At 41.1% G+C, this 24,918-nt stretch overlaps 3 protein-coding genes across 4 annotated transcripts in view; 2 read left to right on the forward strand and 1 right to left on the reverse strand.

Moving 5' to 3' along the window:
* The first annotated feature begins 221 nt into the window (after positions 1 to 221).
* LOC103507341 (ATP synthase-coupling factor 6, mitochondrial-like) lies at positions 222 to 1,443 on the forward strand. The gene is made up of 3 exons (XM_026822231.1): positions 222 to 383; positions 675 to 830; positions 1,389 to 1,443. The coding sequence occupies exons 2-3, from the start codon at positions 676 to 678 to the stop codon at positions 1,441 to 1,443; spliced, it is 210 nt and encodes a 69-aa protein (XP_026678032.1). The 5' UTR covers positions 222 to 383; position 675.
* Positions 1,444 to 3,549: 2,106 nt separating this feature from the next.
* LOC103507338 (ATP synthase-coupling factor 6, mitochondrial-like) lies at positions 3,550 to 6,587 on the forward strand. Of its 2 annotated transcripts, none has more exons than XM_026822235.1 (4): positions 3,550 to 3,693; positions 4,561 to 4,716; positions 5,707 to 5,837; positions 6,201 to 6,587. In XM_026822235.1, exons 2-4 carry the CDS (start codon positions 4,562 to 4,564, stop codon positions 6,233 to 6,235), a joined length of 321 nt encoding a protein of 106 aa, XP_026678036.1. In that variant the 5' UTR covers positions 3,550 to 3,693; position 4,561; the 3' UTR covers positions 6,236 to 6,587. The 2 variants fall into 2 exon arrangements, with proteins under 2 accessions (XP_026678036.1, XP_008470026.1); XM_008471804.3 differs by lacking the exon at positions 3,550 to 3,693 and adding an exon at positions 3,974 to 4,117.
* A 1,243-nt stretch (positions 6,588 to 7,830) lies between these two features.
* LOC103507342 (DNA polymerase epsilon catalytic subunit A) overlaps positions 7,831 to 24,918 on the reverse strand; it is a 68,456-nt gene continuing 51,368 nt past the window's right edge. Inside the window, exons 37-54 of the mRNA XM_026822232.1 lie at positions 24,148 to 24,273; positions 23,325 to 23,516; positions 22,186 to 22,286; positions 21,400 to 21,458; positions 20,603 to 20,820; positions 19,461 to 19,575; positions 18,370 to 18,613; positions 17,491 to 17,878; positions 16,173 to 16,318; positions 15,472 to 15,679; positions 13,882 to 13,960; positions 12,322 to 12,579; positions 11,291 to 11,514; positions 10,326 to 10,555; positions 9,993 to 10,026; positions 9,290 to 9,545; positions 8,698 to 8,762; positions 7,831 to 8,230 (exon numbers count right to left, since the gene is read on the reverse strand). Of these exons, the coding sequence (XP_026678033.1) occupies positions 7,847 to 8,230; positions 8,698 to 8,762; positions 9,290 to 9,545; positions 9,993 to 10,026; positions 10,326 to 10,555; positions 11,291 to 11,514; positions 12,322 to 12,579; positions 13,882 to 13,960; positions 15,472 to 15,679; positions 16,173 to 16,318; positions 17,491 to 17,878; positions 18,370 to 18,613; positions 19,461 to 19,575; positions 20,603 to 20,820; positions 21,400 to 21,458; positions 22,186 to 22,286; positions 23,325 to 23,516; positions 24,148 to 24,273 (3,327 nt within the window). The 3' untranslated portion in view covers positions 7,831 to 7,846. The remainder of the gene's footprint in view (positions 8,231 to 8,697; positions 8,763 to 9,289; positions 9,546 to 9,992; positions 10,027 to 10,325; positions 10,556 to 11,290; positions 11,515 to 12,321; positions 12,580 to 13,881; positions 13,961 to 15,471; positions 15,680 to 16,172; positions 16,319 to 17,490; positions 17,879 to 18,369; positions 18,614 to 19,460; positions 19,576 to 20,602; positions 20,821 to 21,399; positions 21,459 to 22,185; positions 22,287 to 23,324; positions 23,517 to 24,147; positions 24,274 to 24,918) is intronic.

A 24,918-nucleotide genomic window follows, 5' to 3' on the forward strand; every position in this document is an offset into this window, starting at 1 on the left:
ATGTTAATAATTTTAGGAACCATCCAATCCTTCATTACTATAAATTCTGTTGTTAACCCGATTTGGTAAGTTCCGTGGTAAACAAATATTGCTTCACTTTTATGATATTCTCTAAAGAATCCGCTGATTTTTAACTCCTGGAATCCATGTGATAAACGGATTGCGCAGGCGCAGTGACACTTTGGGCAAGTAGAACTTTTGGGACGAAAGGTATGATCGAAAAGAGAGTTTATCTACTTTATCAGCTGATTCTGTGTTTACGAAATTTTTCAAAGTTCGAAATTTTGATTTTGATAGGTAAAAAAAAATAATCCACTCATCCACATTTTACGGCGAATTTGGTTTTGTGAGCAAATTTTCCTCTAGGAAAAGAATCCAGTAAAGTAAGTAAAATTCCTTGGTGATTCTCCCTTGAACTCTACGATCTTTCAAATTAGGAGAACCGTAAATTCACCATTCCCACTAGTTTATCCTCGGTCCCTAATCGGGATTGACATCCCTAGAGGTCACTGTAAAAACCTAAAGATAAGTCTCTTGCTGTTAATTACAAGGCAGAATAATACCCGGTCTAATAAAATTGATAAATGGTTGCCAATTCTTAATTTAGATTATGTCCAAAGAAAGCTACATTCGGACAGCAGACAAAAACTAATCGTTCGCGATTGACTTTGCAGGATGATGACCCCCCAGCTATTTGTCTGTGTGAGGAAAAATGTCTCCCAGAATTTAACCAGAAACTTGGCCACCTCCTATGTTGCTCTGAAGAATGCCAGTGATCCCATCCAACAACTGTTCTTGGACAAGCTGAGCGAATACAAATCCAAGAGCGCGTAAGTCACATCATGAGTGATCTATAACTCCCGAGTCTTTTCTGATGTGGACTGTGTGAAAATTTATGTTATTCCATGTTTTTGTTAGATCAGTTGGATTAGTTTTTAGCTTAACATGTTTTAAAGTATTGTGTCTTTCAGCTACTTTGGATTGTAGACCCAGGTTCAGAGTTTATTTCAATGATACATGGTAGGTATTTAGAGTAGTGTATTGAGGACAATAGATTAGCTGCTTGAAAAAGAGTATGGTACAAAAAGGAGCTTTCTCAAATGAACAGTGAACAGTGTTGTTATAGGGTTAGGTCAAACATAAGAAGGAGTTTTCTTTTTTCATTTTGTGGCTTCTAAATGATTATGCAAATCAAAAATACAGGATAATTTTTACAAACTTCACTGGTTTTATTCTGAATGATTACCAAAGAACTAAATAGCAGTGGCATGGAACCAGAAATTAATCGATATTGACAAATATGACCTAGGAAAAATATCAAGATCATCACTAAAGTTGTGATGCATAATCACAAAATTCATTTTATTTCAACAAAATCTTCTTTTCAGAGGTGGAAAACTGGTAGACCCAACTCCCGAAATTGAGCGAGAACTATTTCAATGATAATACAAATTGAAAATAGTGGATAATTTTTACAAACTTCACTGGTTTTATTCTGAATGATTACCAAAAGAACTAAATAGCAGTGGCATGGAACCAGAAATTAATTGATATTGACAAATATCACCTAGGAAAAATATCAAGATCATCACTAAAGTTGTGATACATAATCACAAAATTCATTTTATTTCAACAAAATCTTCTTTTCAGAGGTGGAAAACTGGTAGACCCAACTCCCGAAATTGAGCGAGAATAGAATATTTTTTCGGGGATTTACTTACATTATCTAAATGTGCGAATATGCCCATAACCCATAACCATAATCCACCCGAGTAAGTAGGTAAGTAGCAAAAAATGCTAGTATGTAATTTGCAATATAAGTGCATATCTACTCATTATAACTTCAGTACATAATATGTAGCACATAAGTACCAATGTAAAATGTCATATGTATAAATCTCAGTATTTTCTGCCTCTCATAATGTATGTTTACGTTATGGCTTAAAAAGGAGTGATGTGAAATCCTTGTTTTTTTTATTTATTATAATTTTTTTAATAGAATAAAGCTGTAAAATTTAGGTTTGTAAAATACATAATCACTCCATCACCTCAGTAGTGTAGTGGTAAAGGTACTTGTCTTATAAGCAAGAGGGCACAGGTTCAATGCCAAAACCAAGGCAAGGCTTTTTGTCTTACCTTTATGAAGACTTTCTTTTCCTCTTCTTGTCTTCATATTAGGTGATACTTGTCACAGTAACCCTTTTTTTACAGGTAACTTTTTACCAATTGCACCACATTGTTTGCTTTCAGAACCCAAGATTGAACCCCAAGTTTCCCGCTCTTAAGTTTCTTCTAGCCTAGGTGATGTATAACTTGATTAGAAGCATTTTTTTTTTTTTACAGGTAACTTTTTACCAATCGCACCACATTGTTTTTTTTTTTCTTTTGCTTTCAGAACCCAAGATTGAACCCCAAGTTTCCCGCTCTTAAGTTTCTTCTAGCCTAGGTGATGTATAACTTGATTAGAAGCATCCTGGTAGCCCAAGACTACAGTGCATTTCTTCGGGGTATCATCCTGAATTCCACAATCAAACAAGTGTCCTTGCTCCACAATAGCCTGACGGTTGATACGGACTCTACTCTACTGGTCCAGTATTACTCATCACAGCATCCATTCATCTCACGGTTTCATTCATAAAACAACATCTCAAGTATGAATGAATGGGTGTAGGTGTAGGAGGGGAGAGAACACTTGAAGATATTTTTTAGAATCTAATAAAAATGGACATAAGTTTCACTTACCAGGGAGAATTCGACAGTGATCCGTTCGAAAAACAATCGAATTTCACAGCTAATTATCAAATTTCAGCTCAAAAACCAGAATTTACACGGAAAAGTCACAAAATTTAGATAAAAAATTCAAGTTGAAGTAACCTGTTGCGTCCAACTTTTTTTTACTTTTTGAATGAAGCGAGAAAAAGTAAAAAGATGGAGATAGTGTGGAGTTTGTGATCCCATGGACATAGGTGGGACTCTTTGAGTGATCCGTTTGAAAAACAATCGAATTTCACAGCTAATTATCAAATTTCAGCTCAGAAACCAGAATTTACACGGAAAATTCGCAAATTTAGATAAAAAATTCAAATTGAAGTAACCTGTTGCGTCCAACTTTTTACTTTTTGAATGAAGCGAGAAAAAGTAAAAAGATGGAGATAGTGTGGAGTTTGTGATCCCATGGACATAGGTGGGACTCTTTGAAAAAGTGAAGCCAAATTTAAAACGAGGCAGGGACTTAGCAAATACCGATTTGGATATAACACGAGATTGGGTTCAACTATGGATAGAAAGGATCAAAATAGGTATTTTAGGAACCATCCAATCCTTCATTACAAATTAATTCTGTTGTTAACCCGATTTGGTAAGTTCCGTGGTAAACAAATATTGCTTCACTTTTATGACATTCTCTAAAGAATCCGCTGATTTTTAACTCCTGGAATCGATGTGATAAACGGATTGCGCAGGCGCAGTGACACTTTGGGCAAGTAGGAACTTTTGGGACGAAAGGTATGGTCGAAAAGAGGGTTTATCTAGTTTATCAGCTGATTCTGTGTTTATGAATTATGAATTTTTTTCAAAGTTCGAAATTTTGATTTTGATAGGTAATTAGGTAAAAAAAAATAATCCACTCATCCACATTTTACGGCGAATTTGGTTTTGTGAGCAAATTTTCCTCTAGGAAAAGAATCCAGTAAAGTAAGTAAAATTCCTCGGTGATTCTCCCTTGAACTCTGCGATCTTTCAAATTAGGAGAACCGTAAATTCACCATTTCCACTACATAGTTTATCCTCGGTCCCTAATCGGGATTGACATCCCTAGAGGTCACTGTAAAAACCTAAAGATAACTCTCTTGCTGTTAATTACAAGGCCATGTGATAAACGGATTGCGCAGGCGCAGTGACACTTTGGGCAAAGAGAACTTTTGGGACGAAAGGTATGGTCGAAAAGAGAGTTTATCAGCTGATTCTGTGTTTATGAAATTTTTTCAAAGTTCGAATTCGAATTTTCGAAATTTCGATTTTGATAAAAAATAATAATAATCCACATTCCACAATCCACATTTTACGGCGAAGATTGGTTTTGTGAGCAAAGTTTCTTCCAGGAAAAGAATCCAGTAAAGTAAGTAAAATTCCTTGGTGATTCTCCCTTGAACTCTGCGATCTTTCAAATTAGGAGAACCGTAAATTCACCATTCCCACTAGTTTATCCTCGGTCCCTAATCGGGATTGACATCCCTAGAGGTCACTGTAAAAACCTAAAGATAACTCTCTTGCTGTTGATTACAAGGCAGAATAATACCCGGTCTAATAAAATTGGTAAATGGTTGCCAATTCTTAATTTAGATTATGTCCAAAGAAAGCTACATTCAGACAGCAGACAAAAACTAATCTTTCCCGATTGACTTTGCAGGATGCTGACCCCCCAGCTATAATTACAAGGCAGAATAATACCCGGTCTAATAAAATTGGTAAATGGTTGCCAATTCTTAATTTTGATTATGTCCAAAGAAAGCTACATTCAGACAGCAGACAAAAACTAATCTTTCCCGATTGACTTTGCAGGATGCTGACCCCCCAGCTATTTGTCTGTGTGAGGAAAAATGTATCCCAGAATTTAACCAGAAACTTGGCCACCTCCTATGTTGCTCTGAAGAATGCCAGTGATCCCATCCAACAACTGTTCTTGGACAAGCTGAGCGAATACAAATCCAAGAGCACGTAAGTCACATCATGAGTGATCTATAACTCCCGAGTCTTTTCTGATGTGGACTGTGTGAAAATTTATGTCATTCCATGTTTTTGTTAGATCAGTTGGATTAGTTTTTAGCTTAATATGTTTTAAAGTATTGTGTCTTTAAGCTACTTTGGATTGTAGACCCAGGTTCAGAGTCTATTTCAATGTTACATGGTATTTTGAGTAGCGTATTGAGGACAATAGATTAGCTGCTTGAAAAAGAGTATGGTACAAAAAGGAGCTTTCTCAAATGAAGAGTGAACAGTGTTTTTATAGGGTTAGGTCAAACGTAAGAAGGAGTTTTCTTTTTTTCATTTTGTGGCTTCTGAATGATTATACAAATTGAAAATACAGGATAATTTTTACAAACTTCACTGGTTTTATTCTGAATGATTACCAAAAGAACTAAATAGCAGTGGCATGGAACCAGAAATTAATTGAAACACTGGAGAAATTAAATTTAACATGGGATTCCAGACACGTAAAGTAAGTAAGTACTCGTAATGTGGCCACTGGTCGCTACTCAATTTAATGTAGCTACTCAAATGTTCTTCCGAGGCTGAGTGCACTCCAAGTAGAGTCGAAAAAAAAATTACCCCGTCAGGAATCGAACCTGGAACCTTCGGCGTGCACTGGAACCGGGTTGAAAGCCTAGCGTAATTTATTCGGTCACGAAGGTTGTTGGTGTTGTAGTTTACAAATGCAAAAATGGACAGTTGGGTATTTTTTCCCCTAACATCTCAATATTTTGCTACAATATCAATGTTGGACATTTACACAAATGGCATCAGATAAAGAAGGAATTCGCCAGCCTAGTTAGCTTGGTTGGTAGTGCGTCTGCCTTGTAAGCGCTAGGCCGCGGGTTCGATTCCCGCCCGGGGCGGATTTTATGACCTAGGAAAAATATCAAGATCATCACTAAAGTTGTGATGCATAATCTCAAAATTCATTTTATTTCAACAAAATCTTTTCAGAGGTGGAAAACTGGTAGACCCAACTCCCGAAATTGAGCGAGAATTGAAAGCTGACTTGAGCAAAACTGCTAAGCAATATGGTGGTGATGGCAAAGAAGACATGACCAAATTCCCCAACTTCCAATTCCCTGGTAAGATATGATAACAGTTGTATCGGGGAAGTCCTATAAAAAGGAGTGATGTGAAATCCTTGTTTTTTTAATTTATTTATTATTATTTTTTTCAATAGAATAAAGCTGGAAAATTTAGGTTTGTAAAATACATAATCACTCCATCACCTCAGTAGTGTAGTGGTAAAGGTACTTGTCTTATAGGCAAGAGGGCACAGGTTCAATGCCAAAACCAAGGCAAGGCTTTTTGTCTTATCTTTATCAAGACTTTCTTTTCCTCTTCTTGTCTTCATATTAGGTGATACATGTCACAGTAACCCTTTTTTTACAGGTAACTTTTTACCAATTGCACCACATTATTATTATTCCTTCTTTTGCTTTCAGAACCCAAGATTGAACCCCAAGTTTCCCGCTCCTAAGTTTCTTCTAGCCTAGGTGATGTATAACTTGATTAGAAGCATTTTGTACAGTTGTTACAATGTGGTCCCACAGCCACAGTGGTTGTGTTCAAGATCCACTTCATGGATTCACCAAAACCCTTTGTTGTTCATTTGTAAGATTGCAACAGTCAAATCCAAAGATATACAACAGGAAAACAAGCAAATGATTTGTCTTGAGCATTCCTTAGGAAAAGTGGTAAAACAATGGCTATATTTGGAAATGATATAAAAGAAGTAGGTATCACGTTTATTAAAAAAATATTTGTACATCTTCAACAAGGCACGTAAAAATCACAAAATATAGTACTGTGTACTAAACTAAAAATGACACTGAAAACTACTTGTCTGTGTATTCATACCACCCTATTTAGAAAACAGTTAAATAGATTGTTTACTAAATTTTAAGATACCGATAATACCATGGTCTTTTTTTTTCTCAAGAGGTTTTATAGAGGGACTGAAACTACCGAGAATCGAGATCTTATCATCCTGAAATCAAATAGAGGAGAACAGGATAGAAGAAAGCCGGTCGTATCGAGAACAAAACTTATCTGTTAAGGATAAAGTTCTCCCAGGGCAAGAATCGAATCCGCGACCTAGCGCTTACAAGGCAATCGCGCTACCCTCCCTTGCAGTAGTATGTCTCAACACAAATAGAAATTGATAGAACTAACTGCTAAGGTCCTATCGTCTCGAAATCGAAGAGAGAAGCAAGACAGGATAGGAGAAAGGCAGCCGTTCCGAGAACGAACATTATCCATCCAGGCTAAAATCCGCCCCGGGTGGGAATCGAACCCGCGACCCAGCGCTTACAAGGCAGACGCGCTCTACCAACCAAGCTAACTAGGCTGGCAAGGAACTCTTCTACCCAAACGGGTCACTCAGTAAACACATCAGCTCTGTTTGGTCTGCACCCACTCCACCACCTCCTGCAGGAGAGGCATGTTAAATATCCTTGCGATGTTCCCGAAAGTCGCCAGCGCCGCAGGCAAATCTGTGACGTTGATAAGCGTCTGATATTTTCCCGCGCATGCGCACTGGGCGCTCATATTGTCCATCTTGATCTGGTAGCAATGGGAACACTGGAGGTCTTGTAGCGTGTAGGCCATCATCTTTCTGTTAAGTGCGTCTATAAGGAGATATTGGATGGTGTCGTTGGAGTAGAAGTTCTCACACACCGGGCATTGCCAGTGGAGAGATCCGTCCTCGTTTAGAACACGGTGCGGGTAGACAGGATAGGAGAAAGGCAGCCGTTCCGAGAACGAACATTATCCATCCAGGCTAAAATCCGCCGGGCGGGAATCGAACCCGCGACCCAGCGCTTACAAGGCAGACGCGCTCTACCAACGAAGCTAACTAGGCTGGCAAGGAACTCTTCTACCCAAATGGGTCACTCAGTAAACACATCAGCTCTGTTTGGTCTGCACCCACTCCACCACCTCCTGCAGGAGAGGCATGTTAAATATCCTTGCGATCGGGGTGGGAATCGAACCCGCGACCCAGCGCTTACAAGGCAGACGCGCTCTACCAATTAAGCTAACTAGGCTGGCAAGGAACTCTTCTACCCAAACGGGCCACTCAGTAAACACATCAGCTCTGTTTGGTCTGCACCCACTCCACCACCTCCTGCAGGAGAGGCATGTTAAATATCCTTGCGATGTTCCCGAAAGTCGCCAGCGCCGCAGGCAAATCTTTGACGTTAATAAGCGTCTGATACTTTCCCGCGCATGCGCACTGGGCGCTCATATTGTCCATCTTGATCTGGTAGCAATGGGAACACTGGAGGTCTTGCAGTGTGTAGGCCATCATCTTTCTGTTGAGTGCGTCTATAAGGAGGTATTGGATGGTGTCGTTGGAGTAGAAGTTCTCACACACCGGGCATTGCCAGTGGAGAGATCCGTCCTCGTTCAGAACACGGTGTGGGTCCTTGCACAGGTCTATGTCACGACAGTGGTTGCAGGATGCACAGATCACCTGGGGAAAGGAATGAGACACCTTGTATTGATGAAAGAAAGACGAAAAAAACCCTCGCCTCCTAATCAGGCCCAGTAGTCTTGTATTTGGCTCAAGAATCCATTATTAATTCGAGCGAAATATTCACTAATTAGGAATTTTAATTGTGTAAATCACAAACGCTTGTCATCCCCTGATTAATACACCTCGCTAAATTCCACGACTTGGATACGAACCATCAACCTCCAAATCAAAAGTCCACAGAGCTAACCACTACGCTATTAGGGTTGGTTCTAAATTCCATAAAAACTCATGGATCAAATCCACAGGGTTTTCTTTTTTTTCCTTCTTTTTTAATTAAAAAAAAATGGCTTTATTTTAATTCAAGTGGCAGGGTTCTCACTTACGTGAGCTCTTCCACCCAACCACTGATACTATGAAAAACAAGGAATTCTATAACGGGGCTAAAGAAATACATGATGACTTACCTCACTAAGTACATAGGAGAGACATGGATCTGACCACTGAGCATCCTTGGAAAACTCGCCCACTCCTAGAGTAGAAAAGAAGAATACCGTTACACATTGCCTACAAGGAGATTTTGTGTCGGTCGGAAAAAAAATCGTGTCGTGTGAAGTGGGAACACTTATTTGCATTGCCTACAAGGGCTACATTGCCTACAAGGAGATTTTGTGTCGGTCGGAAAAAAAATCGTGTCGTATGAAGTGGGAACACTTATTTACATTGCCTACAAGGGCATTCGGAAAAAAATCGGATGAAACTCACGAAAAGTGGGAACGGGCCTTTAGTTAGTATCTCGGAAGCTCGGAACCACTTTAACATTTCTTCAACGCACATTCTTTTACATACATGTTTTTGGCGCATACAATACAACATGTATTGTAAAATTGTTATTACAAATAAATAAAGTATCATTACAAATTACAAAAAATTACAAAATTACACGCCTATCCAGGGACAAACAAATTTAGTATGAAAATTTTCGCCCCGGCCAAGATCGGAACTGAGCGCCTCTGGCTTGAGGGTCAGTGCTCAACCACTTGGCCACACATTACTTACCTATAAGTCTGAGCAGATTTCTCTTCAGTCTCGTAACCTCGTCTGCAATACTAGGGTCTAGTTCCAACACCTTACATACAGCCTTGACCAGCTCCAGGGCCGGTCTTAGCACATTGCCCCTATCCTGAGCCCGGGACAACATCGCATCCGACCCTGTCACTTTGATATTGGGCACTTTCTTGTGAATCTTCTCCGCTACTCGGAACATCTTCTGGGCCAGCTCCGAGTTGATGAAGTCTTTCACGAACTCCAAGTCCTGAAGGAAATCAACAAGTCAAAATGAGTTGTTGTTTACAAATGCGGAAATTGACATTTAACTCATTTTTCCATAGTATCCCAATATTTTGCTACAATATCAATGGCAAAAAACCATCAAAAAGCGGTCAAAATACCGCCAACAGCAGCACCTATCTCAACCAAACGTTTTGAGTTGCATCCTTGTCACATTTGACATCTACATACCAAATTTCAAGTCTCTAGCTCTTACCGTTCTCGAGATATTTTGTTTACAGACAGACAAACACACAGACACACACACGGACCAATGGCTGAAACTTTGGATTTAGGCTCTAGGGACCTCAAAACGTGTTTTGGCACTAAAAACTGACCATCGAAATTTTGACCCGATTACATTACTTTCCTTCCCCTTCCTATAGGATAAGGAAAGTACAAATGGATTAATCGCATAAGTATTACTTTTTACTGAAGCTACTGACCGTAAAATAGCGTTACCCTCCCTTTTGGGCTCTTACCTTAGACTTGGCCTCGTCAAAACCCTTCCTCAGTTCAATCTGGACTCGCTGCAACTCATTCTTCTTGTAGTGAGGCTGTTTCACTCGCTATCTTCTTGTAGCGAGGCTGTTTCACTCGCTATCGAAGCGTATCGCTACTCACCTTAGACTTGGCCTCGTCAAAACCCTTCCTCAGTTCAATCTGGACTCGCTGCAACTCATTCTTCTTGTAGTGAGGCTGTTTCACTCGCTATCTTCTTGTAGCGAGGCTGTTTCACTCGCTATCGAAGCGAATCGCTACTCACCTTAGGCCTCGCCTGCGGCGCGGTGTAGTCCCCACTGTCCCATTGGACTGGAGATGCTGGTATATCTTGGATATGTATGACGCCACCAGCACATTAAACTGGGCCTGACATCCTGCATCTTCCGGTAGATACTCCATCATATTCCAACACATCACCACTTCTGGTTCTTCTTCATCTAGTTCCTCCTCTTCGTCTTCGCTGGTCGGTTCTTGCCGCACATCCCCCACCACCTGGAAACCCAAGAGAAAAGTTGGTAAAGTCCTTGTTTAGACTGCGGAAGAAAAGGGACTTTTTGCCAGTCTCATTTGGGCAGGATAAACAAGGGATATTCTATTCTACTTTTTCTGTGGTTCAGTAAACTACAGAACTCGAATCAGGGGAAAATCAGATAAAATCATGAACCATTTGTTTTTTTTTTTTTTTTTTTTTTTTTTTTTTTTTGAAAAACGGAGAGCCTCTTCACATCTTTTCTAGGTATCACTGGATAAAGAAGGAATTAACAATCACCTAGACAGCCTAGTTGGCTCGGAAGAGCGTCTACCTTGTAAGCGCTAGTCCGCGGGTTCGATTCCGGGGCGGATTTTCTCCTGTACGGATAAGGTTCGTTTTCGGCCGGCTTTTTCCTATCCTGTCTTATCTCTTCTCTTTCGGAACTATAAGACCTTAGCAGTTAGAGCTCTCTCTATCAAACCTCTTGAAAAAGAGAAAAAAACAATCACCTGTATATTGCTGGGCAAGGTGCCCTTAATTCCTCCATGGTTCCAGGGATCTAGCCACATGAGGTACAACCAACACTGACTGTACGATATATCTATGCCATGGAACAGCTCCTTGTTTCGAATACTCTGTACTACATACTCGACATAGCCTATGGCGTCTGCAATAGCTTTCGGAACTATAAGACCTTAGCAGTTACAGTTCCCTCTGTCAAACATCTTAAAAAAAAGAAGGAATTCAATAATCACCTGTATATTGCTGGGCAAGGTGCCCTTGATTCCGCCATGGTTCCAGGGATCTAGCCACATGAGGTACATCCAACACTGGCTGTACGATATATCTATGCCATGGAACAGCTCCTTGTTACGAATACTCTGCACTACATACTCGACATAGCCTATGGCGTCTGCAATAGTGCGCTTACGAGTACAGATGATGATCTTGTGGAAGTTAGCGTACACAATGGTCGAACCTGAAAAAGGGAAATATAACCGCCGTATGTATGAAGTCTAAAGATAAACTTTAGTTTAACTTGAAATGAAAATCTTGCCAAATTTCATGAAATCTAGCCAGTTATCTCAAGAAATGATATGAAATTGGCAACATTGTTCGTCTCAAGTTAAACTAAGTTTAACTTTGGCTTTCATACATACGACGGTAAGTATAAGTTAGTGCTTTAGCTTAGAACAAGTTGTCCTATTATGCTAACAGTGTAATAAAGCACCTTTTTAGTCCGTCCTTCCTTTATTATTACAATAGTAATAAAAAGGTATAAGGGACGGACTATTGTATTCGCTTCGGTGTCTGTCACTGCTAAGGTCTTATCGTCCCAAAAGCGAAGAGATAAGGAAAACAAGATAGGAAAAAGCCAGTCGTTCTGAGGAAATTATTCTACTTACATATGTACCTAGTTGCTTCAGCTCCGCAATAAGTTGCATGAACAGTTTCTTCATAAGGTTATGTAGGGTGCGGCGCAGGGCCGGATTGTACAGGAGCGCATGCGGTGATCGTGACCAGCGATAGAAATGTACCAGCTGGAAGTCCTAACCACGCGCAACGTTGTTTAACTTATTCTACTTACCTAGTCGCTTGAGTTCCGCTGTACCTAGTTGCTTCAGCTCCGCAATAAGTTGCATGAACAGTTTCTTCATAAGGCTATGTAGGGTGCGGCGCAGGGCCGGACTGTACAGGAGCGCATGCGGTGATCGTAACCAGCGATAGAAATGTACCAGCTGGAAGTCCTAACCACGCGCAACGTTGTTTAACTTATTCTACTTACCTAGTCGCTTGAGTTCCGCAATGAGTTGCATAAACAGTTTCTTCATAAGGTTATGTAGGGTGCGGCGCAGCGCCGGATCGTACAGGAGCGCATGCGGTGAGCGCAACCAGCGATAGAAATGAACCAGCTGGAAGTCCGCGAATACGTTCTGGTCGCGCGCAATATCCTTGAGCCATGCGCTAACCACGGCGCGCAGAACTTTGAATGCGGCAGAACACAGGGCGGTCTCGTCGTAGCTTGGCAGTTTGAGGGTTGTACCTTGAAATGATATGATTCATGGTTCAAATTAATAAAAACATAAAAAAGCTTTGATTATCAATCCAGAACGATTAGCCCAGTGGTAACGCACTGGCTTGAAATGCAGAAGGTCCCGGGTTCGAATTCCACCATCGACAAAAATTTGCACACGTTTTTCGATTGCAAATATTTCAACGGGTTACTTTCCCATTTAGGGAAGTATTTATTATTATTATTATTTTTTTTCTTTCAACAGGATACTTTTTATTACTTTCCTTCCTATAGGATAAGGAAAGTAAAAATGGGAGAAGGAAAAACGTCGAGGTAAAATTTAGAATTCACTTCGTTCAATTTAAAATCAATACATACCGAGGCCTCATGAGCCCCCACGCCTAGTTGTTGAGACACCACAGCCTGGCTAGGACCTCGCCTGCGGCGCGGTGTAGCCCCCACTGTCCCATTGGACTGGAGATGCTGGTATATCTTGGATATGTAGGACGCTACCAGCACGTTAAACTGGGCCTGACATCCTGCATCTTCCGGTAGATACTCCATCATGTTCCAACACATCACCACTTCTGGTTCTTCTTCATCTAGTTCCTCCTCTTCGTCTTCGCTGGTCGGTTCTTGCCGCACATCCCCCACCAACTAAAATACTCCTATGAATCAGACCCTCTACTCCTTAAATACTCCTAGGAATCAGACCCTCTACACCTTAAATACTCCTAGGAATCAGACCCTCTACTCCTTAAATACTCCTATGAATCAGACCCTCTACTCCTTAAATACTCCTATGAATCAGACCCATCTAAACTCGACTCCATACACAAAAAGCCCAAGTACTCTGAGGCTCAAGGCTCAGGTGTTGGGGCACTTTGCCCCAAGGGATGGGTTAAGCTTATACGAATCTACGACCCATCTAAATTCCTGTCCAGAGTGTCCAGCTCTGGAAGCCAGAAATGATATTGTAGAAAAGTATTGGGACGCGCGTAGGAAGAACATTAATTTTTCTGACTGCAATAAGTTGCGTGAATATTTATCCAGTATGAACTTTTTCAAGCCACAACATTTTCTAAAATACTGGAAAGATGTCTAAAAAAGCGATTGGTGAACTTTCTTGACGAAAATGAAATTTTAAGTGAGAGTCAATCTTATCGCCCATCTGATGAGAGGCATACTACGGGATGGATGAGCTACGACACAGGCCACACGCGTCTAATGTAGCAGTTTCATTGTTACGAAATAAAAACGGCGGTGAAATACTTGTTTTAAGAAGGGCTTAAAGTGAAAAAAATGAGATACGTTTTCTAGAATTCCACCTACCTTCTACCATCTCCTCCAGGGAAGCCTGGGGCATGGCGTCAAAGCTGACCGCCCCACTCGTTCCCTCCAGCTCATGTATCTGGAATAGAATAGAATAGTTTTTATTGTAAATAAAACCAGAAGGTATCTTACAAAGTCAATTCAACTTAATTCTAAATTAAACTTTAAACTACAACTAGATAAAGGTAAGTAGCTACATGAAATGAAATAAAATATAAATCTATACTCGTTTTACCCATTTCTGGAACGACTTAAGATTTGATGATGACTCATTCTACCTAACCACCTAATGTCTTTCTTTGTGTTATTTCACAAATTTTGGTGCTCACTGCAGCATTACAGGATTTTCCAAAAAGGTACATATATCGCAATAATCCAGCTCCCAATTACCTACCATGCTGGCATTGGTCGCTATGCGCATTTATATTACATAGCTACTCATTTTCCTCACGAGGCTGAGTGGGAATAGAATAGTTTTTATTGTAGAAAAAACCAGAAGGTATCTTACAAAGTCAATTCAACTTAATTCTAAATTAAACTTTAAAATACAACTAGATAAAGGTAAGTAGCTACATGAAATAAAAAAAAATATAAATCTATACTCATTCTACCCATTTCTGGAACGACTTGAGATTTGATGATGACTCATTCTACCTGTTTGTGTTATTCCACAAATTTTGGTGCTCACTGCAGCATTGCAGGATTTTCCAAAAAGGTACATATATCGCAATAATCCAGCTCCCAATAACCTACCATGCTGGCATTGGTCGCTATGCGCATTTATATTACATAGCTACTTATTTTCCTCACGAGGCTGAGTGGGCCCCGCAACAGCCAGTCACGGAATCAATCATTTGCATGATACAATTTCTTGGCCCCGCCGGGAATCAAACCCGGGTCTGCCGCATGCAAGGCGAGAGCAGTGACCACTACGCCATGGGAGCTGACTACCTCACCACCTACAAAAGTTACTAAATTTATACCTGGTGACTCTGCAGTAGTGTGTTCACCGCCAGACTATCCACATCCAGAGATACACACACCGACGAATAACATCCCGGCTTGTTCATCAAAAAGCGGTCAAAATACCGCCAACAGCAGCACCTATCTCAACCAAACGTTTTGAGTTGCATCCTTGTCACATTTGATTAAACTTTAAACTACAACTAGGTATAGGTAAGTAGCTACATGAAATGAAATAAAATAAAATATAAACAAGTCAAGATTTGATGATGACTCATTCTACCTAAACACCTAATGTCTTTCTTTGTGTTATTTCACAAATTTGCAGTGCTCACTGTAGCATTGCAGGATTTTCCAAGAAGGTTAATCGCAATAATCCAGCTCCCAATTACCTACCATGCTGGCACCGGTCGCTATGCGCATTTATATTGCATAGCTACTCATTTTCCTCACGAGGCTGAGTGGGCCCCGTAACTGCCAGTCACGGATTCAATTATTTGCATGATACAAATTTCTTGACCCCGCCGGGAATCAAACCCGGGTCTCCCGCATGCAAGGCGAGAGCAGTGACCACTACGCCATGGGAGCTGACTATCTAACCACCTACAAAAGTTACTAATTTTTTACCTGGTGACTCTGCAGTAGTGTGTTCACCGCCAGACTATCCACATCCAGAGATACACACACCGACGAATAACATCCCGGCTTGTTCACAATCATGCTGGTGCTCTCTTCGAATTCGGTCAACATGCGATTGTCGTCCGCCTCGCGACCACCCAGGTCTGGCTTGTCAATTTCGGATACCCACAGAACGAAGTTGTTCTTTTGGAGGAACCTGGATGTCAACAAGACATGTTATGATAAACATTGGAAATTGGATACCATGTCACGTACTAATTAATACTGTTGCCTCTTTTCCATCAATAAATTTGTTTATTTAGTCAAGTGAAGACTTTTTGTTGCTACTGTGTACAAGCTACAGACAACAAGAACATGGTGAATTACATATAAATTTAAGCAGCCTGTGTGAGGCCAGGAAGACAGCAGTACGTTACTTGGTGCTCACTGCAGCATTGTAGGATTTTCCAAATATCTCAATAATCCAGCGCTTAATGTTTACCTACCATGCTGGCACCGCTATGCGCATTTGTATTACATAGCTACTCATTTTCCTCACGAAGCTGAGTGGGCCCCGCAACAGCCAGTCACGGAATCAGTCCTTTGCATGATACAATTTTTTTTGACCCCGCCAGGAATCAAACCCGGGTCTACCGCGTGCAAGGCGAGTGCAGGGAGCTGACCCAAACACACAAATGAAATAAACTCACCTGGCATAGAACACATCAGTGGCAAACAGCGTCGCGTCCTGCGGTATATTGCCCAGGGGCACCCTGTAATATCTGCTCTGTTCTAGTATAATATTGACACCCGGTAGGTGACTCAAATAATGGCCCAGCATCACCTTGGCAGCGACCTAGAAAAAAATCAATTAATTAATTTGTACATTTTATGTTTGTCTTTTTTGCTTTTTCAATTGTTATTAATCTTGTTTTGTTTATATTGTCGGTCTGAGAGTGAAGGAAAAAAGTGGCGTCCTCTAGTCAATAATCCAGACTCTGTTCCAAACCTTCCGAGGAAGGCGGCGGTTGCTCATTTCCGGCTAGTCACAGGACACGACTGTGTGGCTGAACACCTCCACAAAATCAAAATTAAAAACTGTCCTTTGTCTGTCTTCCTGTCCTAAAAACTGTCAAATGAAAATTACAATTACAAATCCTCTCAACTCCTTAAATACTCCTATGAATCAGACCCTCTACTCCTTAAATACTCCTATGAATCAGACCCTCTACTCCTTAAATACTCCTATGAATCAGACCATCTACTCCTTAAATACTCCTATGAATCAGACCCTCTACTCCTTAAATACTCCTATGAATCAGACCTATCTAAGCTTGACTCCATACACAAAAAGCCTACTCTGATGCTCAGGTGTTGGGGCAATTTGCCCCAAGGGATGGGTTAAGCTTATACGAACCTACGACCCATCTAAATTCCTGTCCAGAGTGTCCAGCTCTGGAAGTATTGGGATGCGCGTAGGAAAATGGCCTAATGGTCAAAATTCCAGACATTTGTTTATTACCAAAATTATTATTATTATTTTTTCTGACTGCAATAAGTTGCGTGATTATTTATCCAGTATGAACTTTTTCAAGTCACTTTTGAATATCAACTCCATACCCGGTGAATTAATCATGGGCATGATACACCCTAGGAATGTATCACACATAGCTGACTCAAAAACCCACATTACAATATCAACTCCATACCCAGTGAATTAATCATGGGCATGATACACCCTAAGAATATTATCACACATAGCTGACTCAAAAACCCACCGTGTATGGACAAATGAAACTGTCAGAAGACATTTGATTGTGTTCGAAACCCGCTCGACCCCGAGGAAAATGGCCTAATGGTCAAATTCCAGATTTATTACCAAAATTATTATTAATATTATTACCTTCTGCCATTCCATCGTATTATACAGCAAGTCCGGATCACTGATATGTATATTCACTATCGGGAAGTCCTGCAGGACCGGCATTCCAGACATTTGTTTGTTACCAAAATTATTATTAATATTACCTTCTGCCATTCCATCGTATTATACAGCAAGTCCGGATCACTGATATGTATATTCACTATCGGGAAGTCCTGCAGGACCGGCATGCCCGTACACAGGACCGCGCTGTTCACGCGAGACTGAACGCAAAGCAGCGTCGGCCCGCGTTTCTCCTCCTTATAGCTGCTCAGCGCGCGCGATAGTCTCTTATACACAGCGCCCAGGTCGGTTTCAAAGTGAACCTCGAAGGTGATTTCGTCCGGCGGGAGAGTGTCTGGTTCTTTGCCGCGTGCGAGTTTACTCGTACGTTCGGTGTGATAGAGGGAGGACAGGTTGGGCATTTTGTTGGTGCGCACCGTGTCTAGAACGATGACGAGGGCCTTGCTGCTTGGGGTGAGGAAGAGACCGTACCTGGGGATGAAATGGGGAAGTGGGGGGAATTCCGTTAGGTGAGTGTGGTCAAATAACATCATAAGGGTTGATTGAAGTCTGATGTCACTTTGAAATCAGCTTCGTAAGGTTGATTGAAGAATCGGAAAAGTGACTTTTTTTTCACTGTAGTGTGGAGTGACTATCCCCTACTATGTACCAACGGCGTGGAATATTGCTTTAGTCCAGTGATCCATTTTCAGGATAAAACTCCATAGTTCGGCTGGGATTGAACCCGCGCTCTCCTCATTAAAAGGCGAGCGTCTTGACCACTACATAACAGACAGGTCAGAATAAATGATTTATTACCTCCACACATGGCCTTGATGCTTAGCGTGTAAACAAATAAATAAATAAATAAAAATAAATTATAAGACCTTGTTTAGACTGCGAGAGTAAAGGACTCTTCAGTCCTGTGCTGGCAGCATAAACAAGGTATATTCTATTCTATTCCAGCTGTTCTCTCTACTTACACAGCTTTGGTTCCTGTCTGACTCTTATGCTGATACAGGTAGATATATCGCAAGGACGTCTTGACGTCTATCAGGTACTCCGAAGTTTTAGCAGGATAAGATTCCAGCTGCTCTAGACTGTAGCAGGTTAAATCCCGTAGGCCAGCGAATAGAAGACGCTTAGCTTCTTGTCTAAGTACACCGCACACATTGCCTAGGCTTAGAATAGCACGGAGACATGGGGTGACTTGTGTCTCATAGATACCTAGGGGGCAGAAAAAATATATCGCAAAGACGACTTGATGTCTACCAAGTACTCCGAAGTTTTAGCAGGGTAAGATTCCAGCTGCTCTAGACTATAGCAGGTTAAATCCCGTAGGCCAGCGAATAGAAGACGCTTAGCTTCTTGCCTAAGTACACCGCACACATTGCCTAGGCTTAGAATAGCACGGAGACATGGGGTGACTTGAGTCTCATAGATACCTAGGGGGCAGAAAAAAAAGTACAAGTTGGTATTCAATGCCAGAAACCGTGCTTCAAAAGCCTACTTAGTAAAAAAAAGAAAAAAAAATAGAAAAAAAAAATTGGTTAACAAATTTGAAAATTCCATGCCACGGTTGGGATTCGCACCCTCCCCCTCCCGTTTGTTAAACGAGTGTCAAAACCACTATGCTATCAAGACAAGAGTAAATGATCAAGGAACCCAAAAACTTACTAGGTACTTACAAGAACAAAGTACTCAAAATGTACAATAAATGTACTGAAATGAACTAGATTTGTACTAGAAAAGTACTGAATTATTTTGTTTGCAGACCACATGAGTCTAATGTAGCAGTTGTTTCCTTGCTACGAAATAAAAACGGCGGTGCCAGCCTAGTTAGCTTAGTTGGTAGTGCGTCTGCCTTGTAAGCGCTAGGCCGCGGGTTCGATTCCCGCCCGAGGCGGATTTTATCGGGAAATTAGGAACCCAAAACTTTATATTAAGTACAAGTACAAACATACTAAAAATGTACAAGAAACGTACTTAAACGAACTAGAGTTGAACCAACTACAGAAAGTGTACTGAAATGAACTAGATTTGTACTAGAAAAGTACTGAATTATTTTGTTTACCTTCTACATCAGGACTAGCTAGATCAGCTAGTAAAGCCTGACTATGCTGCTTGTACAGAGATTCTGATACGGTAAACTGGTACAGGTGAAGTGGTGGCCTAGCTCGGGGTAACACCTGAAACCAAAATGTTACATAATTAAACGTCGTATTTTACTTTCTGGTGTTCTTGAGTTGACCCAGCACCCCAACGGGAAGTATTGAGTCTCTTCTCGCCCATCTGATTCTGATGAGAGGCCACACGCGTCTAATGTAGCAGTTTCATTGTTACGAAATAAAAACGGCGGTGAAATACTTTTTTGAAGAAGGGCTTAAAGTGAAAAAAAAAAAAAAAAACATTTAAACTATTTGTGGCCAGCCTACTTAGCTTAGTTGGTAGTGCGTCTGCCTTGGAAGCGCTAGGCCGCGGGTTCCATTCCCGCCCGGGGCGGATTTTATCCTGATGGGATAATGTTCGTTCTCGGAACGGCTGGCTTTCTCCTATCCTGTCTTCCTTCTCTCTTCGATTTCGGGACGATAAGACCATAGCAGTTAAAGTTCCCTCTGTCAAACCATAATTAAACGTCGTATTTTTCATCTGAGCCAATGATATGTGATCTCAAAATGTACTAAACTGTACGTTTGTATTTAAACTATTTGTAGCAAAACGAAAGCCTGTTTACAGCCCACGGTGATAGCATGTTGAATGATTGATCACTGCCTCAACGTTGCGCGTGGTTAATATCTCAATGGGTGACTATCTGAACAATCAAGCTGCTGCTGCTCCTGCTGATTTTTCTCGGTCCCACTCAGGCTGGGTTAGGGGTGAGGATAATGTGAGTAGGCAAGTAGCTTGCTGCCTATTGGAAACTAAGACCTCCCCTGCTTAATTGTTAGCCGTTATAGAGTAAAATTAAACCCCCTTCAATCAATCGAAAACCTTACAATGAAGTTAAACTTCCTTCAATCAATCAAGAAACCAACATACAGAGGGTAATAGAAAGTGACCTACCTTAACACACTTGGTATAAAGAGAGGTATCATCTGCAGCAGGTCGGGGGGTAATGTGATTCACATAGAATACTTTAGGAACCACGACCCTCACATTGTGAAGCTCGGACCCAACCAGGACCCAACATACAGAGGGTAATAGAAAGTGACCTACCTTAACACACTTGGTATAAAGAGAGGTATCATCTGCAGCAGGTCGGGGGGTAATGTGATTCACATAGAATACTTTAGGAACCACGACCCTCACATTGTGAAGTTCGGACCCAACCAGGACCCAACACCTTAGGGTTCCCGGCTCTGAGGTTTCAGCCAGCTGAAGGATCTGCCATGGAGAGTCTAGAAGACTGCGTTGTGTCCGCTGTAGGAAATTACCTGTTGATGAAAATGTTGTCTTATGATGATGTTATGATGATGTGGAAATGGTATGAAGAAATGGATTTCAGTTTAGCTTTAATTTTTCATCTCTTGAAACTTAATTAAACCATGGTGTCAGAAGTGGGATATGTCGGAAAATTTGACCATTGAGCCATTTTTACTTTCTATTTTTTTATTATTATTTTATTTTATTTTATATTTTTACCTATTTCTCTACAATGGCATTGCTGGCTTCCAAGGCGGGGTAATATTTCTCGACATACCTCGCTTCCTTGGTATTAAAAGAGTACAGAATAGGAGAAAGTCAGGCATTCCGAAAACGAACCTTATCGCTATAGGATGAATTTCGCCCCGACAAACCCACAACCAAGCGCTTGTTGAATTTTGAATACTTATTGTGTATAAAATACAATCTTGTCTGCGCAGTTATACAAGGCAGGCGCGCTACCTTTCCAGCTAACTATATTAATAATAATAATAGTGCTTTTTTATACTGCTCGCATAGGACTGAAAAGTCCCTTTACTCCAGCAGTAGGCTACTACTATTATTGTGGGGCCTGACTATGCTGCTTGTACAGAGATTCGGATACGGTAAACTGGTACAGGTGAAGTGGTGGCCTAGCTCGGGGTAACACCTGAAACCAAAATGTTACATAATTAAACGTCGTATTTTTCATCTGAGCCAATGATATGTGATCTCAAAATGTACTAAACTGTACGTTTGCATTTAAACTTTTTTGTTGGTGTTGGTGGTGTTGTTGTTGTTGTTGTTGTTGTTTTTGTTGTTGTTGGTGTTGGTGTTGGTGTTGGTGTTGTTGTTGTTTGTTGTTGTAGCGTAAAACTTCAATTATTACCGGCCGTTGAGCACTTTTTCCTGTCTGGTGTTCTCGTGTTGATCCAGCACCTAAATGGGAAGTATTGTGTCTCTTATCGCCCATCTGATGAGGGACATACTACGAGATGGGCATGCTATGACCAGACCACATTATTTAAACTATTTGTGGCAAAACGAAAGCCTGTTTACAGCCCACGGTGATAGCATGTTGAATGATTGATCACTGCCTCAACGTTGCGCGTGGTTAATATTTCAATGGGTGACTATCTGGACAATCAAGCTGCTGCTGCTGCTGCTGCTGCTCCTGCTGATTTTTCTCGGTCCCACTCAGGCTGGGTTAGGGGTGAGGATAATGTGAGTAGGCGAGTAGCTTGCTGCCTATTGGAAACTAACCGTCGAATATATGAAGTCTAAAGATAAACTTTAGTTTAACTTGAAATGAAAATCTTGCCAAATTTCATGAAATCTAGCCAGTTATTTCAAGAAATGAAAACACTCATCTTTTAAGAATAAAGTGTTTTATTTACCTCTCTGTAACAGGGGCTCCTTCCGGTTTCTTACTAATGATGTATTTGCACGCTAAGCCCGCATCCTTCACCATTTCATCCCCTAGGAACTCAGCCAATCTCTTAGCGGTGGAAAAGGTTTACACCGGACTGGAACCTAGCGCTTCCAGTGTAGGCGCTTTGCTTGTAAAAAATTGTTTCAAAGAGGGGGCCAGTTTGGAATTTTATTAACCGGTTAGTCTGTGAACGGCCCCTAGGAGTTACAAAAAAGACTCGCCCTTTCTGTTTATTGTTGGAATTAGCCCTGGGCCCAATTAGTTTTTCGGAAATTTACCTATTAGTACATTTTCGTACGTTTCTGCAAATGTACTAAATATTTACGAAATGTTTATCTACTCTAATAATGCAGGTACGTAATACGTAATCTACGTATTTACTACCTTGAGGTGAGACAGGTATCACGCCTCTCACAAACAGTTTAAAATTGAATACTCTAAATTAGTTGACGGAAGTGTAAAGGTACGGAAATGTACTAAAAGTGTACCCACTCAAATAGTACTTTTTTGGAGGGGACATTTGGGCACGAAAAAAGGAAAAGTTAACAGTAAACAGTAACAATGTGAGTTTTAATCTTTTTCGATTTCGGTACAGAATGGAAAGTACCGACCAATCTCAGTCGTGTGTAGTGGTCATAATGGGCTTTGAATCTGGAGGTTGGTGGTTCGAGTCCATGTCAACTCATGAAATTTAGCGTGGCAAGCAGAATGACATTTGTGATTAGCAGTTATGCTTAAGAAAATCAAAATTAGATCCTTAGATAAAGTACTTCTAATTCTTCCTCCGAACTTTTAGTACATACCTGCCAGGTCTTAGCCAGGGGTGGGGGTGAAGGTTCTCGCTTTCTCTTGCTCGTGGTAACCACGGGGCCTCGTGGTAGATTTCGGTACAGAATGGAAAGTACAAAGTACCGATCAATCTCAGTCGTGTGTAGTGGTCATAAAGGGCTTTGAATCTGGAGGTTGGTGGTTCGAGTCCAAGTCAACTCATGAACTTTAGCATGGCAAGCGGAATGACATTTGTGATAAGCAGTTATGCTTTACAAAATCAAAATTAGATCCTTAGATAAAGTACTTCTATTCCTCCGAACATTTAGTACATACCTGCCAGGTCTTAGCCAGGGGTGGGGGTGAAGGTTCTCGCTTTCTCTTGCTCGTGGTAACCACGGGGCCTCGTGGTCTGGAGACCGGGGTTCGACCCATGTCTTCTATATCGACTAGAGAGGGGGAGGAGGGGTTGTCCACTTGCTCGCTGTCCGAACACTCTCGCTCGCCATTGGTGGAAGAGGATTCCATCTTGGAAAAAAAAAATCCAACTAATTAGTATATCGTATCTTCAAATTAAAGGCCAAGATCAAGGTCAACTTAGACCCCTGACAAATGGAGTGTGCCTGATTTGAAGGCATGTGTTGTGTTCTAATCCACCATAAAAGGAAAATTTTCCTCGTTTTGAGAGGGAATGACTAAGTCATGGAAAAGAGTCATTCACCCGCCTAGTTAGCTTGGTTGTTAGCGCGTCTGCCTCGTAAGCGCTCGGCCGCGGGTTCGATTCCCACCTGAGGCGGATTTTACCCTGAAATCCCTGACAAATGGAGTGTGCCTGATTTGAAGGCATGTGTTTTGTTCCAATCCACCATAAAAGGAAAATTTTCCTCGTTTTGGGAGGGAATGACTAAGTCATGGAAAAGAGTCATTCACCAGCCTAGTTAGCTTGGTTGTTTGCGCGTCTGCCTCGTAAGCGCTCGGCCGCGGGTTCGATTCCCACCTGAGGCGGATTTTACCCTGAAAACATAATGTTCGTTCTCGGAACGGCTGGCTTTCTCCTATGCTGTCTTCCTTCTCTCTTCGATTTCGGGAGGATAAGACCTTAGCAGTTAAAGTTCCCTCTGTCAAACCTCATGAAAAAAAAAAAATCATCAACACTCACAGGCGGGGGTTTATCGACTCTTTGAAACAGGTCCGATATTTTCCGCTGTTTGAACGTATCATTCTTCTCCATCATCTTCTTGTGCAACCAGTCCGGATGTTTGATCCGAGGTACCGGGTTCGATATCTAGGATAAATTGAATAAATATTTATTTAAAAAATCATTACAGAATCTAAAAAGAATTTGGCCAGCCTAGTTAGCTTGGTTGGCAGAGTGTCTACCTTGTAAGCTAAGCCGCGGGTTCGATTCCCGCTCGGGGTAGATTTTATCCTCCTATCCTGTCTTCCTTCTCTCTTAGATTTCGGGACGATAAGACTTTAGCAGCTACAGTTCCCTCTATCAAACCTGTTTTTTTTTTTTTTTTTCTTACTTTTTTTTAAAACCTTTCAGATAGACATCCGAAGCACTAGGATGAACAGGGACTACAGGAAGCAGATCAGTGTCTAGCAATGGGACTATAAATAAGCATCAGAGAAGTCAAATCCTAACCAGCCTGGCTAGCTTTAGGTTACAACGGGTTTATCATGCGTCTAAGGAAAACACAGATCCACAGGTTGCTGATTGCGGTTTCGGGACTGGCCAAGTAATCTTGGCCAGAAACCATTAACCCACCTCGGTGCAGCTACACCGCTAACACACCAACACCAGCACCAACAACAACAATAATATTTTTTTAAACATAATTAGGTCTTAATTCATTATGGACTACCCGAATTATTCGGATTGATTTTCAACCCAGTTATTGCATTTTCCAGCACATAGGCGCCCATA

Source organism: Diaphorina citri, unplaced genomic scaffold (genome assembly GCF_000475195.1).
Source record: "Diaphorina citri unplaced genomic scaffold, Diaci psyllid genome assembly version 1.1 scaffold306, whole genome shotgun sequence".
In the NCBI taxonomy this organism is placed as follows: domain Eukaryota; kingdom Metazoa; phylum Arthropoda; class Insecta; order Hemiptera; family Psyllidae; genus Diaphorina; species Diaphorina citri.